The 20642-nt window shown below is 34.1% G+C and overlaps 2 protein-coding genes across 3 annotated transcripts; both read right to left on the minus strand.

Annotated features, from left to right (window-relative positions):
* Positions 1–4603: 4603 nt before the first annotated feature.
* On the minus strand, positions 4604–7321 carry LOC146148152 (arylacetamide deacetylase-like). Of its 2 annotated transcripts, XM_083386548.1 has the most exons (8): positions 7103–7321; positions 6878–6952; positions 6386–6449; positions 6072–6205; positions 5729–5927; positions 5437–5553; positions 5175–5370; positions 4604–5071 (listed from the first exon to the last, which is right to left on the minus strand). In XM_083386548.1, exons 1-8 carry the CDS (start codon positions 7239–7241, stop codon positions 4898–4900), a joined length of 1098 nt encoding a protein of 365 aa, XP_083242674.1. In that variant the 5' UTR covers positions 7242–7321; the 3' UTR covers positions 4604–4897. The 2 variants fall into 2 exon arrangements, with proteins under 2 accessions (XP_083242674.1, XP_083242673.1); XM_083386547.1 differs by having other exon boundaries at positions 5175–5553.
* A 1192-nt stretch (positions 7322–8513) lies between these two features.
* On the minus strand, positions 8514–12637 carry LOC146148153 (arylacetamide deacetylase-like). The gene is made up of 9 exons (XM_083386546.1): positions 12435–12637; positions 11264–11411; positions 10908–10982; positions 10781–10844; positions 10503–10636; positions 10070–10265; positions 9726–9842; positions 9299–9503; positions 8514–8809 (listed from the first exon to the last, which is right to left on the minus strand). The coding sequence occupies exons 1-9, from the start codon at positions 12573–12575 to the stop codon at positions 8633–8635; spliced, it is 1257 nt and encodes a 418-aa protein (XP_083242672.1). The 5' UTR covers positions 12576–12637; the 3' UTR covers positions 8514–8632.
* Between the last annotated feature and the right edge of the window lie 8005 nt (positions 12638–20642).

Here is a 20642-nt window from a genome sequence, read left to right on the forward strand (position 1 = left end):
CGCACTATCTGCTCTGCCGAACGTGTAAAGCGAAAAAAATTCCTATCTTTTAGCAACACCTTTTCGATCCAATAAGGCGCTGCGAAGAAGGTTCTTAAGGACGATGCTATCATAAAACTCTTTTTTTCTGTTCATGCATTTCAGTAGGGAGACTATAAAGAAAATTTATTTTATAAAACAATATCGCAGTTGGCAGGAATCCTATTTGAATAAGAGTGTTTTTATAATTTGTTTAAGGCTTATAGTTTGTTAAACTCAGGAAGAATCTAGTTTCACTACGAGCATTCAAGAATTGCTTTAACTGGATTTTCCTACTGAAGATAGTTTCCACAAATGTAAAAGGTACATTAAGCTTATTTCCGGATTATAACAGTAATAAGCTAATATACTTTTAAATTTGGGTTATTTTTTTGGTTAGGTCAAAACCTTTTTTTAAATGAATTTGCATAAAATAATTTCAGCGAAGTGTTGTACGTCAAGAATATATTTTTCTTTAACATTGATTACAAAACCATAATTCATCATTATTTTCAATTGCTTGTTTGGGAATATTTGTTTGAACACATTCTTTGTGGAACCATTCGTTACATTTACTGCACTCTATTGAGAAAAGCGAACTATTATCTGCTAATCTGCAATTACAATAAATACTCGTCTGTATTGTTAAAGGCTTTCGTTGTAAGCCTTGCCTCTTCTTATCGGTAAAAAGTGGCGCAACAACCCGATTCAAAATCATTTTCTCAATTTCTCGGCGCAAAGTTACCTCATTAAACTTTACGCGATCTGGTTTGACTTCTAACGATAACGCAACTGCAAAAGCTATTGCTAAAGGACCGCAATTGGAATTGCCCTTCTGCTTGCACACCCTGGGAAATTCAAACTCGATGTTTTTGTGTTGTTTGAAGTAGACAAGTTTTGACAACTTAAACAAATCGTCCGAACTGTATTGACTATAACAACTGTCGTAAATCTGTATTAAATTTACCTTTGTTGAAAAAATGTTTGAACTTTATATTGTCTTGTTAATACTTTTAATCTTAATCTAACTCGAAGCTATATTTTCTTCTAGAGGACCGTTGGAGCACGGACATCCACCCCTTCAACCAGCGGCCTAAAAAAGGAGACTCCTGCGCCTGAGGTAAGTGCTGCGCTTCAACTTTATATTGTCTTGTTAATACTTTTAATCTTAATCTAACTCGAAGCTATATTTTCTTCTAGAGGACCGTGGGAACACAGACATCAGTTCTATTGACCAGCGGGGTAGAAAAGGAGGACCCCAAGCCTGCGGTAAGTGATGTTGCACAGGTTTTTTTAATACTTGTGGGAGCAAAAATACTGGGAGCAAAAATCGCGATATTGCTCATATTCAATTATAAAAATGAAATTTTCTAAACTTTAAAATTTTTCGAATTTTCTTTTTTCATTGGTCAGGTACGCTAGACTTAAACGCCGTGCTGAAATTTCGCCCAGTTCCAATGCGAACTGTGTGAGCTACAGGCATTTTACGATTATCGCGATTGGTTATGAATACGAATATCGGTTATCGTCGATTTAAACCCTTATCCCCCATATCAGTGGCATCGTGTGTAGCATCGTTGGAAAGGTGTGATCAAGGTCTACCCCAATTTGTTGGTTAAACGGTTGGCAAGTGAAAATTTCACTTCATTTTAAGGGGATGCTACTGGGAGCAAAAATCGCGATATTGCTCATATTCAATTATAAAAATGAAATTTTCTAAACTTTAAAATTTTTCGAATTTTCTTTTTTCATTGGTCAGGTACGCTAGACTTAAACGCCGTGCTGAAATTTCGCCCAGTTCCAATGCGAACTGTGTGAGCTACAGGCATTTTACGATTATCGCGATCGGTTATGAATACGAATATCGGTTATCGTCGATTTAAACCCTTATCCCCCATATCAGTGGCATCGTGTGTAGCATCGTTGGAAAGGTGTGATCAAGGTCTACCCCAATTTGTTGGTTAAACGGTTGGCAAGTGAAAATTTCACTTCATTTTAAGGGGATGCTACTGGGAGCAAAAATCGCGATATTGCTCATATTCAATTATAAAAATGAAATTTTCTAAACTTTAAAATTTTTCGAATTTTCTTTTTTCATTGGTCAGGTACGCTAGACTTAAACGCCGTGCTGAAATTTCGCCCAGTTCCAATGCGAACTGTGTGAGCTACAGGCATTTTACGATTATCGCGATCGGTTATGAATACGAATATCGGTTATCGTCGATTTAAACCCTTATCCCCCATATCAGTGGCATCGTGTATAGCATCGTTGGAAAGGTGTGATCAAGGTCTACCCCAATTTGTTGGTTAAACGGTTGGCAAGTGAAAATTTCACTTCATTTTAAGGGGATGCTACTGGGAGCAAAAATCGCGATATTGCTCATATTCAATTATAAAAATGAAATTTTCTAAACTTTAAAATTTTTCGAATTTTCTTTTTTCATTGGTCAGGTACGCTAGACTTAAACGCCGTGCTGAAATTTCGCCCAGTTCCAATGCGAACTGTGTGAGCTACAGGCGTTTTACGATTATCGCGATCTGTTATAAATACGAATATCGGTTATCGTCGATTTAAACCCTTATCCCCCATATCAGTGGCATCGTGTGTAGCGTCGTTGGAAAGGTGTGATCAAGGTCTACCCCAATTTGTTGGTTAAACGGTTGGCAAGTAAAAATTTCACTTCATTTTAAGGGAATGCTACTGGGAGCAAAAATGGCGATTATATCGCATGGTTATTTATGAATATAAATATCGGTTATCGTCGATTTAAACCCTTATCCCCCATATCAGTGGCATCGTGTGTAGCATCGTTGGAAAGGTGTGATCAAGGTCTACCCCAATTTGTTGGTTAAACGGTTGGCAAGTGAAAATTTCTCTTCATTTTGAGGGGATGCTACTGGGAGCAAAAATGGCGATTATATCGCATGGTTATTTATGAATATAAATATCGGTTATCGTCGATTTAAACCCTTATCCCCCATATCAGTGGCATCATGTGTAGTATCCTTGGAAAGGTGTGTTCAAGGTCTACCCCAATTTGTTGGTTAAACGGTTGGCAAGTGAAAATTTCTCTTCATTTTGAGGGGATGCTACTGGGAGCAAAAATGGCGATTATATCGCATGGTTATTTATGAATATAAATATCGGTTATCGTCGATTTAAACCCTTATCCCCCATATCAGTGGCATCATGTTAGTATCCTTGGAAAGGTGTGTTCAAGGTCTACCCCAATTTGTTGGTTAAACGGTTGGCAAATATTTTTATATTTTAATATTCGGCGAATATTAATATTCAATATTAATATTTTTTTAAATTTTTAATTTTTTGTTTGATATTCCTAAAATATAGACCTGTATTAGTGTGGTTGTAAAATATTTTTTTTCTAGGTGATGAATAAATATGTTTATTTTGCCTTTGAAATTGTAGGATGAGATAGGGCGAGATTTTGTAGGTTGGCTAGCTCTTGGTGTTTTGCACTCAATTTTGGTTTCGCATAGATTAGATTAAGACGCCTGACCCAATTACTTAAAAAGCACGCCGCTTCGAACAGTTTGGTAAACCATGACAAAAAACGATAATATTACTTACAAAAAGAGGGTGAAGCATGCGGGTTTAATTGCAAGTCTCATCAAACTAATTTGCCTCGACCAATCAACCTCGCTATTGCTTCAATAAGTATTGCTGTAGTCTGATTACAAATCCACACAGTTTTTGTATTGTCTAGACAAGACTGGTTATATTGATATAAGCTTTCGCATATATAAGTTGAAAGTTTGCATTAAAAGGAAAGGCAACACCAAAAAGCGGAAATGATTTATAACCCGGAGCCTTTTTGGCAGCCGGGAACTGCAACAATAACGCGTTCACACAGGTGAAATACTTTTATCTATAACGGAAATATGTGTTACGATATAACATTATTCATGTGTGAAACAGCCGAATGCTTTGTTCTCAGTGTGACAGCGAGTGTTTGGTAAAAGGCGTGAAAAGTGACAAATCATAAAATATTTGATAAATACACAATACAATAAATTCCAAATTATCCACTAATTATTACTTATGACGCTACAAGGGTAAGAACTCCCGCCCCCTGGATACGCCACTGGGGGCAGTGGATAATGTATAATATTTTTAACCTTCATAAGTAATACATATTATACTTATAAATAATACTAATAATCGTATTTTGAAATTCCAGGGGGGGGGGGGGGGTTTGTTGGCACCTTTTCTATCTGCCGAATGTTGGTTGGCCCAAGCAAGGTCTAGTGAAGCCTTTAATGTTGCTGTAAGATTGAATCGTATATATCGTAATTCCCAACCTTTTTACGATCTCGTACTTCTTAAACGCTCTGTAGTGTCACGCGTACTACTTCTTGCGGAACAACTAATTTGATTGAATCATGTTTTTATGTATTTTTAGCTTACAACTAGATTTATTCAACGCTAATTGTAACTTAGTCGCCCACTGTCCCCCCCAAATAAAAAACAGATAACAAAATTTAAAGATGTAAATCCAGTGTTTTATTAAAAAATGGAAGCTACTCTCGTACCTCTGGACCATAAGAGCACAACGTGTAATGGTAACGTTATAAAGAATTAGGTTTATTATGTTGTCAGGTCGTTTTTGTTGTTTGAAGGACAAAAGAAAGACAGGGCACAGATCAACTTTGCAAATATATATAAACACAGCACAAAAATAGAAACACTTTTTATGTTTTTGAACTATAATTTATATCACTAATTAAGTAAATTACAAAAAAAGGAATATATACCTTTTAGTATTTTCCACTAAACATTTTGCGAATGCACATTAAAAATCATTACATTATTAAAAATATAGGCCTAATGTTTGTTAGATTGAAACACCCATTATACAGTTCACTTGGGAGGCTCCAACTCATTTTTCCAAATTGTAAACATATAGGAAATGTATTTCGCGTGATCTGAACTTTTATCACTCGCTCCTATTGCAAATGCAGCATGCATACTCTTTGGTAAATATTGCAATGTTACTCGCATGCCCAACTTTTGCATTCTTTCATGAAGTAAAATCTTTAATAAATAAATAGTAACTGTTGTACTCTAAAATGTGAAAATAAAGTAGCCTACTAAAGTTTTTATGTTGGATAACAGATAGAAAAGATCAGATTCTTACCCCATCATCCCGCAATTGGTCATATTCACAAACCATAATATGTGTGTAAGGCAGCTTAGAAAGTCGTTCATCAGTTGTCATTAAAGGTGCAATTCTCTCATCAAGCATCATTTTAGTTATATAAAGCATCATATCCATGTCCATCTTTTTTATAAGCTGATCATTTTGTTTACTTTCATATGCCTGCCTTTTGTATCTAAAAAGAATTAGAAGTGCTTCTTTGTTAAATTGAAAATACATAAATCTAATCTGATTAGAAAACCTAGATGGAATAATGTCTTCTTTAACAAGTTCCAATTTTTGCAGGACATCATTATTGCTGTAATCCATATGGTGATTTTTTGACATCAAGTATGCCAACTCCATGTGCGTGTTTAATCTGTGTTTTAAACAGTTAAAAATATAAACATCACTTTAACAGAGCTCTTGTACAGAATAATTATAATATTTTGGTTTTAAATTATTTAAACAAAGATTTAGACACTGCATCATTATGAATATTAAGAATACAATGCTGTGTATAAAGAATGGTGTTTAGCACATATATACAGTACCCAATGTATGCAAGAAAGAATTTTGGAATAGCATCATTGAAAAAAATCAAATTTTGGTTCTGTTGATAACTTGGCAATCGAAAGTTTGATCCTTGTAGAACAGGATATAGAAGTGAAATCATTGCTGGTAATTTTAAATTTGGGTTGTTTATTCTCAATTTGACCAGTTCAAGACTAACAGCCATGGCCAAATTTCCACCTTAAAAGTCCAGAACAAGGTAAACAAATATATATAAAAGGTTTGTTATATTTCCTTAAAATTGACATAATCGTCTAATAAACATGAATACAATATCATGATTTTTTATTTGTTGTATCGGTGTAATTGAAATATTATAATTACCAGCACTGTCGCCTGCTAGAAGAATCTTTGTAGGATTAACATTAAATTCAGCAGCTTTCTCCATAAAATCTATTGTGCTGTTAAGGCAATCTTCAAATGGGACAGGAAATGGATGTTCTGGAGACAATCTGTACCTACAAACAAATTATAAAACTAATGACATTTACCAATGGATATACAAAATTTTGGTTGTTAAATCAGATCAAATTTAGGTTGCTGTTTATAAAAGGTCATAACAATAAAAAAGGTCATAAAAAAACAGTTTATTTTAACCTGTTAAATAATAAAATAATTAAGTGACACATGATTTAAACCTGGGAGCCATCACCAGAAATCCAGTGTCTTCTGCAACCGAAATTAATGATGGCATAGTAGCATCTACAATAATAAACCCTGTCAGCATACACCAAAATTTGTTTAAAAAAATGTTTAAACTGTGATATAGACAAACTAAAGAAGATCAAAATAATAATTTGAATCAATGTTGATATGTAAGTCTAGATTTAGAATCACTATTTGTCCGATACCAGGGTTATATCAGTGCCAGTGTGATGCTAGACTGGTACAGTATTTTCCAACTTAATCAAGAAATTCTACATACCGTAAAGGTAAATTCAATAAAAAATTGGACGTAATTTGGTACGAGATCTCTATCTTTTGTCCCAATATTTAAGAAATAAGAAAAAAATGTCATATAAAAACTATTGCAGTATCTGACATCCCCACTACCAACCTTAAAGAATTAACAAATATAGATAACTGAAATGATTTTTTTTAATTTTATCTCTTTATCAGAGTTATCCTACCAACAGAGTTGCAAACCCATCCACCTCCATGGAAATACACAATAGAAGGTCCAGGAGTTTTCTTATTCTTATGTGCTGAAAAAAATAGCTAAAAAAGTAACCTGAAAACTGAAACATTTATAAACAATTATTTCAGTTTGAATTTTGTAAAAATAATATCTTCTATATGTTCTTACATTAACTTTTAACTAATTGTGATTGTCAGCCAATTGTGCCATTACCCACCTTTAGGAATTATAAGGACTGCCTTGACTCCTCCAAATTCAGTTTGTACAACAGTTACCCCAGTATAACTTCTGGTTTGATTTAGAGCTACTGCTTTATAAACCCACCATCTGTTGATTCCAACTTTTTCAGAAATCATTGCCTAAAAAAAATAATTTGAGTATACTTAGCATTTACAGATCTTTACCCGATATTGTAATATGCACTAGCAAATTGTAATTCCTATTCCATTTAAAATATATATTTATTAAGTACAGGCAAGTCATTTACAACATGTCATAAAAAATTAATGTTAGAAGAATTATACTAGGAATTTAAAAAATATTTACCAAACTTTCAACACAGCTGAAAAGATTGTTTACCACTTGAAATGCAAATCGATCTTCTGCATCTTGTGGTATGGGTCGGTAAATAAAGTAAGCAATAACTAAAATTAAAAATGTAGTAGCAAATACAACATTCTTAAACATTGTTACTTGTTTTGCAGTTTGGATTATATCTATTTGCAAGGCAGTGACTGTTGATTATTGCATATGACATATTTACCAAGTTTACAACTTAACTACCTTAAATGATAGCAACTTGCACAACTAAATTTAATTTAAATTTCTTATTTTTTGTATTCTGCTTAATGTATTCAATCTGATAGTATTTTCAATAAAGTGTAACATGCTTGCCAGACGGCGGTCTGTATCTTTGTTTGCATAGTTAGGTTTACATTATACATGTGACGGCAGACTTGACTTGTGGATTGCCTGTTTTGAATTTATATTTAATTGTTAGTTGCACCCCGCTAAGTATTGATTTTTTTTAAGGTTTGTTGCAACATAAATTTCCATCAAGGTAGAATACACAAGACCACAGTTATGCATATTATTTTGGACTTCTAAGATTTTAAAACATGTCATATGAATAACTTTCAGTATTTTATTTTAATAGATTTATGTGAACTTATTTTTATGTTATTCCAACATACTACAGTACTATAATCAGTTCTAACATTTTTGTTCTTCGCCATCTCAATTTTAATATACCTGGTATGTTATCCCAACTATGTTTTCACTATAAACACCATCTGCAAAATTACATTAATACTTTAAAAGAAAATTTAGAGCTATTTTAGCGAATCAAATAATTTTTTTCTTAATTGTTGACAAATCTCATGATTTAGTAGCACTATCTCATGTTTAAACAAATATTCTTTAAATAGAATACACCACAAAATTTCACTAATAATAATTGTTTTACAGAAATTAGTTCATCTTAAAAAACATTTTCCCACAAAGCAACATCAGTAGCACATATAATTAAATTAAATATAATTACTTCCATAAAATAAAAATAAAAGACAAATAATAAAATTTGGTAAAATAATAAAAAAGCTAGTGTGTCAGATACACCAATAGTAAAAAGTTTCTGACAATTAAACTAGCAAAAACCATAAATGTGCAGTAACTTAACAATTATAAATTATTATAACTTGAAAGAAAAAAAACACAACATCAATTTAAAACCTATGCCTAGAATGACTTATGATAATTTCCTATTTAAGCCAACTTTTATAAATTTAAACATTTTTAAATTTTCTTTTGCATGGTATAAATTTTTGTCTATCGGTCCCAATGAAACTGAGGCATGCAAACTTTTTGGTAGGTAGTGCAGAGTGACTGCTTTCTGCAACTTCTTCATTCTTTCATGAAGCATGATCTACAGTCAATAAACTCAGTTCAGCACTGTCAAATTTTTTGTGTTCAAGTGCAGGGGTGGGCATCCTACGGCCTGCAAGCCAAATCTGTCTCACCAATGAATATTATCCGGCCTGCCACCTCCTTTACAAAATGATAGAGAGGCCATTTCTTTTTTAATTAGGTAAACGCGAACATTTTTCAGCCTAAAGATGTAATGTCTACGCTGTATTTAAACTATCAACAACAGAAGTTTCGCCAACTCATTGTATCTGAATGGAAAATTGCAAAATAAAATTTATAACAGCCCATAGAAACGTTTTTGAGGCTGGTGTTGGCCTGCGACTAGGAAAAGGTTGCCCACTCCTGTACAAGTGACATTAATATTATTAAGTAGTCTTACACAAATATAAATATTGCTAATAAGAATAATTAAATAAATATTTAATGACACAAACGTTTTATTATGTTTTATGTAGTTACAAAGCATGATAAATTTACATCGTCTTACCCCATCATCTCTCAAAGCATCATATTCACATACTAAAATATATGTGGAAGGTAATTGTAAAAGTATTTCATCAGAGGCCATTAATGGAGCGATTCTTTCGTCAAGCATCATTTTGTTTAGGTAAGACTTGGTTTTACTGTCCAAACTCTTTAACGTTTTTGCAGAAATGGCATTTGGTGTAGCATCATAGGGACGTATTTTATACCTTAAAAACATAAAAACGTAAAGGTAACTTAACATAAAAATATTGAGACTTAAAAACAAAACTTGTATATCTGAAAGTTTTGAAACTATCTTATGTGCAATGCCTAACAACAATTACATTTTGCTTGTAAGCAAACAAAAGTGTTGAATGAGAGCAAATGTGTGCACTTGTCCCACTCAATGTATAACATTGTAGCTAGTTACATATTAGTCAATCATTTACTTGTTGGGCACATTATCTTCATGCACAATGGCGAGTTTTGCAATTACTTGCTTATCATTGTAATCAATGTGTCCATTTTCACAAATGATGTCTGCTAGATCATATCGTGTACTCAAACTATGAAAACACTGTTACATCACAAATAAATTCAATAAAAAACATAGTATTAAAACTTGATTTCCAGAAATGTGATAGGCCTAAATTACCCATAAATTACAAGAATTAACTAATCAATAAAATAAAGTATTATACTTAAAAGGCAAACATATGTCCTACTTTAATTTTACAAGCAATTTTCTACACTATAAACTAAAAAATATGAATGAGGCTATGCACTAACTTACCCAATATAGGCTAACCAAAATTTGGGGATAAGGTTCTTTGAAAACACAAACTTTCTATTTTGTACATAGCTTGGCAAAAGGTAGTTTGTAGTTTGTAATTTAGGATAAATTAAAACAAGCATAGCAGGTAGTTGTAATTTCGTTTTTTTTTTCTTCTTGATAAGTGCAATATTGATTGCCATTGCCAAATTCCCACCTCAATAAAACAAAGTAAAACTAATAATTAACAATGAAAGCTTTCAGCAAGCTATCTGGAAACATCCAAAAATGTGTGTTACTATAGTGGGTTGAAAATATGATTTTGCCGACATAACACCATAATTAATAGGTTTTATTTATAATATTCTTTCATTTGCAAAAAATGATGAATAAAAAACAGGCACATACATTTAAAAGACAAAAATATTGAATAACTGTTTTGAATATAATTTACCAGCACTATCTCCTGATAGGGCAATCTTGGTTGGATCAACATTAAATTCTGCTGCTCGTTCCATAAACTCCATTGTGCTATTGAGACAATCTTCAAAAGGAATAGGAAAGACATTTTCTGGGGCCATACGATACCTACAAACAATATTTGAATAGAAAAAAAAACATATTACTACAAATTATACACTATGTACATCTTTGACAAATCAACAGCTAGGATATAATCAAAGAATAATATTACTAAAAACGAAGGGACAATATCATTAAGTTCATATCCACCCTGGAGACATGACTAGAAACCCAGTTTGTTCAGCTGCATCAATGAGTAGTGGCAAATATGACTCTAAACAAAATAGAGCAATTAGATCCCAAAAGTAAACTACATTCTCTACATCGCATAACATACCAAGATCACCAAATACCCATCCTCCTCCATGATAATATATAATGGCAGGTCCAGGATTTCCGTGTTCATGATACCCTTAAATGAAAACCAATCTATTTTATTTCACATGTAATATCACAAAATTACTTAACACAGTCAGAAAATACTGTTACAAGATAAAAATAAGCAGAGATTGTTTTTACATGAAAACTGTTGCCTTTACAAGGTTTCTATTTGAAAATTATAAAATATTTAAAAAAAATCTAAAAACAGGTATAAAAAAAACAAAATTTAGTAGTTTCCGGCTGCATGCCAGCACCCTTATCAACAATTAAATTGTTTCGAAATAAGTAGTAAAACAGAAGCAAAAGAAATACCTTTAGGCTTTACAATAACAGATTGAACCCCATTTAAGTTGACATATTCAACATTGGGGTCTCCTTTAATGAATAAAAAGTTTGGCAATGGTAATCTTCCAGGATAGGCCCACCATCTGTTCACCCCAAATTTTTGAGATATAGTTGCCTGCACAAGAGAAAATTATTGTTGAAAACAATTTAACTATATAGCTTCATACTACCCTGGAATAATATACCAAGGCACATTTTAACTAAATTTGTTTACCTAATAATTTTTTTAATAACAAAGTTTATTATTATATATATCAGATCTGGATAATTCCTATCTTTGTCAACCACGGAAGCTATTTCAACAAACAAGCTTTACACAGAAATCCAAAAACAAATGATGATTGTTTTGTGAGATTTTTTGGTGTATATTAGGCCTAACTTTAATATACTTGCTTCAAAATCTTCATTTACAATACATTAGGAATATTTAAAAACTTAAAGCAGTGGTAACCTAAATATGAATTATTATAAAATTTAAATATATAGTTATGATAAAGGTATTAAACGTTTGTATAATAAAAAACATTAGTCGGTTATAGTACATGTTGTTCCTTACAATAAGTTAAATTAAAAGAATCGCGCGAACTTGATCATTGCACATTTCAAAAAAAACAAACATGTGAGCTACATGACTCTCAAAATTCGGTGTATCAGATAAGATACAAAAATCCATTAATAGTAACCAGTAGGGATGTTCAAAAAAGTAGAATATCGGATCCTTGGATTAGAATCCAAAGTGGATGCGAATCCAATTTTGCTATTTATATCGGGTAATTGGAATATAAATTTCATTCCAAATCGATATAAATTTCATTCCAAAGTGCGATTTTTAAAAGGACGTGTGTGGCGTATTTGGCCTGACCGCACGATTGAACTCATACTTTTGTTGAAATCCTAGGACAAAATTCTGGCATATATACTACAAAAAGTGCTATTTTCTTTGTAAATACAATATTAGCCTGGGCATATTTCCCGCCATATGACTTTACTGGTGGAGTTTTGGGCAATAATTTGTCACAAAAGATCTTTGGCGGAAGGGACTGAAATGCAATCGGGGTGTGCACAAAACCACCTCAAAATTTTTGGAATTTTTTTAGATAAAAATTATTAGTAGCAATTAAAGTAAAATAATATTTACCATTTTTTCAGAAAAGCTTAATACATTAACCAGGGCTTGAAATACAATTGGGTCCTCAACTTCTTCCGGAATTGGTTCATGAATCCAATAAGCAAACACAGCTGAGGTCAGGGCCAATCCAATTGCTGTTTTCTTAAACATTTTACAGCTTTACCAAACAAAGTGCAAACTGGGTGTATATTACTATAACTTAAATTTGTATCAATGGCTATTTCCTAAAAAAAATTATAAATAGTCAAATCGTGAGATAAGTAGCAGCATTTTAGAACTTGTGGTTGGGCCAACCCTAAACTTACTTCTAAGCCATCCTTTGCTTTATGTTCTATCAGCGCTGGTCGAAAATCCTACTACCTAATGGCAATGCTAGACAAGGGCCCCGGATTTTAAGCCCATAGGGGCATATTCCCCAAGGCAGCATTCAAATATTGATGAAATCAACATACAATATTTGGGTAGCTTTAGGGTGCGGGTAAGCATTTGGGATCAGGTGGGGAAAGTATTATATTTATTCTTCCAGTTTGTAATTTTGATGAATGGTTGTTTTTATGTGCCAAATAAAAAAGTGGCAGGATTTTCATGCGACATGTTAAATGCCGTCACGCAATGCAAATTATGCATTTACAAATCACAAGGGATCTAACAAAAGTTGTAGTGCGCCTGCGACCTGTACTTATGGCAAAAACACCAAGACCACTATGAAGACAATGCAATCAAAGAAAGACATTTAGCCTAGAATCCGGCAAGTTATTAAAGTTGGATTTCACGGCCGAAACTGTACAAAACGACCGAATGTCCCTACTTTTGAAGGTGTACATTGTGACCAATTCCTACAATATGACCTGATAAGGTTTTAGGTAAGATGTCTGCTAAAGCGTGGCGAACAAAAGCTAGTCAGCAAATAATTTCTGACAGAGATTACGGTAGTAAATTTTTTTTTCGAAGAAATTGTATGTAAATAAGTTTATTTCAGCGTTGAAATAATCTGCCAGAAATTATTTGCTGACTAGCTTTTGGTAGCATGGGGGCAACAAGGTAAAATTTGTGTTCAGTAGTGTTGTTAATGACCTAAAATTACCTAGATCTTTCCGACAAAATTGACTTGACCTGGACATAGGCCATGGCGTGTCTTCAACAAGTATTTTAAAAACTTGCATTTTCAAGTATAGCCTTGTATGTGTTTTGCCAATCACAATATCCCGCAGGAATGGACAATTTTAATAATTTAACGTTTTAGTTCAAAGCAAATGACGTGACTTTGAGACAATTGACTTGCAATGAAAATGACTTGGATTGTTGGGACTTGGCTTGTTGTTAATTAAAAACTTTTGACTTAACTATACTGGAAGTTCACTTTAAAATGACAATCAATTTAAAATGACTTGTTTACAACACTGGAGTTCAAGGACTCTTGGCGAATCCAAAACTTCATAGACCAAAATGAAAGGCTTTCGTACAAACCTTAACCATTATTTGCAAGATTTTAGGCATAAGTTTAATGAGTAGTTAAAATAACATGGACCTTAATGGCATTACAAAAAAAACAAGGGAATGTAGAGCAAAACTACTCTTCCAGCAAATATCCCATAAAACGGGGGTTACAGTTATTGAAACGTCTCTAAAAATTGTTGATTTAAAGTTAAATGCATCTTAAATTTACTGCAGAATTACATTTTTATCCACCAAATAATTCTTCGTCATATCCTTCTTGTACAACCACACTTGGTCATAATTTATTGTCGAAGATTTGAAAACTGTTGGTATAGTTTGCAGTTTGGGAAAACCCCGTTTGTCGACAGCAAACCATATGTCCTCTTTTAGGGGGATTTGTCCTCTTTTCTCAAGAAAAGTAAATTATTCTCCGAGGACGCTTAAAAATGCCTAAATGTCCTCATTTGTCGCATTTCGAGTTAGTTGCTTATACTTTCAACAAAACTTTTAGGCGAGACGTTGTATTTATTTCCAAAAAAATACTGTCTTGCGGTTGTATTTGAAGCAGGCGGGTTGAATTGCAAGTCTCATTAAACTAATTTGCCTCGGCAATCAACCTCACTATTGCTTCAATAAGTATTGCTGTTGTCTGATTACAAATCCACAAAGTTTGTGTTGGCTATTATGGGCAAACCGGCTAATGCCGGCAAGCACAACCACTCACTGTATTGACTAGACAAGACTGGATATATATTGATATAACGCGCTGCTTATAAAAAGGTGAAAATTTGCATGAACAAAAACAAAGGCGACACAGAAAAGCGGAAATGTTTCATATCCCGAAGCCTTTTTGTCAGCCGGGAACTGTTACAATAACACGTTCACACAGGTGAAATACTTTTATCTATAACGGAAATATGTGTCACGATATAACACTATTCATGTGTGAAACAGCCGAATGCTTTGTTCTCAGAATGACAGCGAGTGTTTGGTAAAAGGCGTGAAAAAGTGACAAATCATAAATCGTAACATATTTGATAAATACACAGATTCTATAAACGTTTAAAATATTCAATTAACCTCTAAATTGACCCCTGTCGTTACAGATTTACTCAGCCGCTAATTTTTTGGGCCAGGGTGCATATAAAGCCCTGGCTATTTGTTTCATTGTTTGTGTTGTTATGTTTTTGTTGTTGTGAAATGTTTGTGGAAAACGTTGGACGCGAAATGCGAGAATTATCCGATCTTGCGCACTATGTTCTTTGTTTTTGATTCCTGTTTCTTGATTCATTTTCTCTTGTGTGCCCTGTTGATCCAAGTTATTTTGTCTTGGGCAACGCTGAATTGATGTTAACTTTCGCTGGATGGCGATCTCGTTGTTTCTTCAAGTCGCCGGCAGAGCTGTGTTTTAGTGTTGTAGACAGCAATTTTGCAAATCGGGTGGGGAATCCCCTGTTCGGTGTTCGACAATTCTGACGTCACCGGAAATCATTGGCTGCACTGCCCACTAGCACGTCGTCCAACGCTTTGTTGTGATGTTTTCTGAAAATCAAATTGCATTTCGGCAGCTATGTTGTCCAAATTAATTCAGAGTAGTCTGTTGCAACTTTAGGTCATTCAAACACTTACACTTTGACTCTTATTTAATATATATATATAATATAAATTTTTCTTTTTGGTTTTGTATTATTTAATTTTTTTTTTGTTTTATATATATATAGGCACTTTTTGGTTACATTTGAATAACGCACAAATTTGTTATTGCAATTCATAATTACTCACGTTACACATATCTTGCGATTCAATACAATAGCACATATATTTTATAGCGATTACACATTTACTCAATCTCCGTTATATGCGATTAATAGGCGATAAATGCAACGATTTAGGTTATAATCATTCACACAAGTGAAACATTTGTAATTAGTGCTCGTGCAACGTGTATTTTCATTGAAATTGGCTTCATAATTTGATTTTTGCGCGGCAACTCTACGATTTGTTGGTTTCTGAAGTAGGGAAAAGCGTTGGTGGAGGTAAGTCTCCAACCATTTTGCAAGTAGGGAAAAGCGTTGGTGGAGGTAAGTCTCCAACCATTTTGCAAGTAGGGTAAAGCGTTGGTGGAGGTAAGTCCCCAACCATTTTGTAATTGCGGCCGCATATAGGCCTAGGCGGATAAGAGTAATTTTCTTATCATGGAAATGGTAGAATTAACCACCAATAGTAGTAATAGGTTATTAGGGTCAACGTAGCAAGAACATTACGCTAGCAATGGGGCCCGTGACCAGCAAGCAATTTGTAACGTGAAATACATTGGGCACTGGTGAAAGTTAGTTTACATCGTTGATGCTGTGCCATGTTTTCTTTTGAAAAGATAAGTAAAATTTATCTTGAAACGTAGAATTTTGCTTTACGTTTCTAGGTGTGGGATTTTAGTACTGGCGCCAAAAAACGCTGACTTACTAAAACGCCGCTAATGGAGTTAGCCGGATTCGCGACTTCCGGCCTTTACCAAAAGAAGTTGATTTGGCAACTAAGCCTTGTAAGCCAGGCACGCCTTGGCGTAAGATTACAGATGAACAAGCTATTTTTATAGATAGGGTTCAGGTGTCCTTACGGTACTTTTGTATCCTTGTTAATTAGAAAGTTTCTGCACTTATTTGCGCAGATTGGTTCATAAAATAAAGTAATATAATGCAGACGTTGCAGTGTACACTCGATATTAGTCAATTTGACTGGCTTGCGTTTTAAAAGTATTTGCGAATCCGTTTCTAGAAACGCTGTGTGTTTAAGGGTGAGAAAATGCGGTTAGAAACACAATCGTAGAGCGCCTTAAGGAAATCGCTTGATTTCCGCTTTTTTTAATTTTTAATTAGGGTTGCATTCGGTGAGCACTAAAGTAAGCGATGCATTGAAATTATTTACATCAAATATTTAAGACATTACAAACGCGAGTAGGGTTTATTCCTAAAGTCGCGTTTAAAGACTTACACGAATTGAAACATATAGTTTGCGAGTGAATGAATTACTATGATTTTAAGTACTTTCGACTCGCGTGCAGCGTAGCCTATACAATTTAGAGTTTCCTGAACTAAAACTCAAACGCGTGAATTGTTTTAAACAATTTGAAAACTATTCAAAATTAAGTATTTTTGATATATGCATGATTTGAAAATTTCGACACATTTAAATGGTTTGAGAAAAAGTCGCATAAAAACAATTTACAGACCTTTCAGTAGATATTTTTACTTATTATATATATATAATTTTGTTTTTACTTTAAAAGTATAATAGATTTTTTCACCTGATAAACTAGGCAGAATCGCAGTTATAGTGAAATCCATGTGCAATTGCGTTTTCCATGATTCCAAACGGTGGTGATGTCTTTATCGGCAACGCATATTATTTCGAATTCCAAGCAAATGCTTTGCTGACGATATGGAGCGTCTTTCGACGTATACTTCGACGAGATCAATTCTTCTAACAGCTAGCTTCTTGTAGGTTCCAAACATGGCAGTTTTTAGGCGGTCGTTTGTAGGTAGTCCGTACAGATTAAGGTACATCTTCTTTTTGAGCTTCGTTCGACGACTTTTCTTGGCCATAAGAAATAGAGTTCTTTCTTCCTCACTCGAAGGCAACAATTTGACAGGCGGGTTGAATTGCAAGTCTCATTAAACTAATTTGCCTCGGCAATCAACCTCACTATTGCTTCAATAAGTATTGCTGTTGTCTGATTACAAATCCACAAAGTTTGTGTTGGCTATTATGGGCAAACCGGCTAATGCCGGCAAGCACAACCACTCACTGTATTGACTAGACAAGACTGGATATATATTGATATAACGCGCTGCTTATAACAAGGTGAAAATTTGCATGAACAAAAACAAATGCGACACAGAAAAGCGGAAATGTTTCATATCCCGAAGCCTTTTTGTCAGCCGGGAACTGTTACAATAACGCGTTCACACAGGTGAAATACTTTTATCTATAACGGATATATGTGTCACGATATAACATTATTCATGTGTGAAACAGCCGAATGCTTTGTTCTCAGAATGACAGCGAGTGTTTGGTAAAAGGCGTGAAAAAGTGACAAATCATAAATCGTAACATATTTGATAAATACACAGATTCTACAAACGTTTAAAATATTCAATTAACCTCTAAATTGACCCCTGTCGTCACATATTTAATTTCAATGACATTTCGTGTAAACAATTTCACGATATCGGTGCACCTAAAGTATACAGGATCGCTAGGATCGCTAGGATCGCCAGGATCGCCAGGATCGCTAGGATCGCTAGGATCGCTAGGATCGCAAGGATCGCTAGGGTCGCTAGGATCGCTAGGATCGCAAGGATCGCTAGGATCGCCAGGATCGCCAGGATCGCTAGGATCGCTAGGATCGCTAGGATCGCTAGGATCACTAGGATCGCAAGGATTGCTAGGATCGCTAGAATCGCTAGGATCGCAAGGATCGCTAGGATCGCTAGGATCGCCAGGTACACAATGATTGCAAGGTACACAAGGATTGCAAGGTACACAAGGATTGCAAGGTACACAAGGATGGCAAGTTCGCAAGGTAGGATAAACACTCGGGTGACTTAAATTAAACATCAAGTCGGTTAGATTATTATTTTAACGCAAGCATATAGTTATTCGGGCTAATTGGCAAACACATTTTACAATTGAGTCGAGTTTATTGTGTGGGTTTTAACCACCATAAAGGAAAATTTATTGCAAACAAATAAACGAGAAACAGTACTTACAATACGTACAATATTCGTTCGATAATTTACCTCCGTGTACGGTACGTAGTGATCAGACTCCAGAAGTGAACAGTGAGACTGCTGGGTTTTGGTATAAAATGAAATCCCTTATATACTTTATACCAGATGACGTTAATTAAATTTCATAGCAATGCGGTTCTGCCACGCAACAAAAAACAGGAAATTCTAAGCAATTCACGAAACACGAGTATAAGAAACAATTTGATCGTTTTTTTACCAATAATTCTCTGGGTAAGTTGTCTAATTTTGGCTTCATTATGCTTATAATCCCTCTTACAGCCCGGGTGAAGACAATGCTCACCAAAAGTAAACATAAAATTACAAATTGTGTTTCGTGATGTTTTTAAGTTTGAACTTTGAGCCGGCAAATTTAACAGAAAACCTAGGCAGGTACATTTGATGATCAGTTGCGAATTAATGTTAGGACACCCTCTAATATTACCGGTACTGTTATAAATCTGAAATATTTCAAGTTTTAATTACCACAGCAATTTAAGACTCCCGGACATTTGTGCTAATAAAAGAAAGAAAGAAAAGAAACAATTTACTTATATTAGATGAGCTTTAATTAGGCCACTTAAGAAGGGTTTTGAGGATATGTAGCAATAAAACGTTTTTATTGAGCGTTTTTAATGATTAACGAATTGTAGAAAACGTGCATCCTTATATCCTGTTGTCTATTTATCAAAATGTCGTATGCATTCTTATCAAAAACATCCTGTTGTCTATTTATCAAAAATGTAATAATGTATCTATTTATCAAAAAGCATTCTGTGTCTATTTAGCAAGAATGTAATGCTTGACGGATCGTTAAACTGTGCGCCCTTTTTAGTGAAAACTTCCGGTATTGCGAATGCCTTGTGAAATAGTTCGGCTACTTGTTCACAAGAGGACGAATCGCAAAATTGACATATACATCCGTCCTCCAATTGTCCTCGAATGCGTGGCCTATATGGCCGCTTGAGAAATGGCACGGTTGGCATATTTCAAAACTATGATTCAAAATTCTGTTGTGTACTTATATGGATAAAATTGTAGCTTGCTTGTAGGAGAGATGTGTAGAAAGAAAGCCAGAAAGCCAACACCCGTATGACGTAATTATTATTAAATATTATAACAATTTGCTGTGTCATTGCTGTGACATAATCTTCTTCTCGTACAGAAATCTCTCTTCTGAATTTTGTGTATAAAACAGATTGCATACTCAATAAACATGTCCAGTTATCCGGATCAAATTACAAGTTGTTCTGCTGTTGAACCGAATCCAGTCTTGTCCAGTTAATAAACAGAATGGTTGCTGCTGCAAGGTCGTGTTGTTGTTAACTGAGCTAAGGCTTAATACGAAGCAAACGATGAACAATTCAATTTGAATAAGACTACAGCAAATACCTTGAAGTAATAGTGTGGTTGATTGGTCGAGGCATATTAGTTTAATGAGACTTGCAATTAAACCCGCCTGCTACAGGTATATATATTTCTAATTATAGAATGTGGCTAAAAATTAAATCCTTTAAACGAAAATAAGGTTTCATACCCTGTGATACTTCCATAGATATATATTTTTTCTGTTAGGTCTATATGGTCAAAATCATGTTTGGACTGCGTCATACCTGATTCAATTTTGTCATAGCAGCACAATAGTTGTATTGGTCATCTTTTATACCACCACTTTCAACTTGTGACATTGTCTTATATATATGTAATATATTATTTTTTATCTGCAACAAACTTAAAGGAAACAAGCAGATTTTTTTTTGTACGGACGTATTCGAGCATATAGTTTATACGTAAACCGAGGGCAAGTCCTTTAAACTAAGCGTAAGTCCTTAAACTATAAGGGTGAGTGCCTTAAACTGAGAGTAATTCCTTCGACTTTCCTTTCGAAATTCCTTTCGGGGGTCGACTTCAATATTTTAATTTTTTGTAGTGATTTTAATGGTTTCGTTTGGGTTAGACATAACTCCTACATACAAACTCTGTTTTTTGACAA

The sequence above is a fragment of the Ascidiella aspersa genome, chromosome 4 (assembly GCF_963924565.1).
Source record: "Ascidiella aspersa chromosome 4, kaAscAspe10.2, whole genome shotgun sequence".
Classification (NCBI taxonomy): Eukaryota; Metazoa; Chordata; class Ascidiacea; order Phlebobranchia; family Ascidiidae; genus Ascidiella; species Ascidiella aspersa.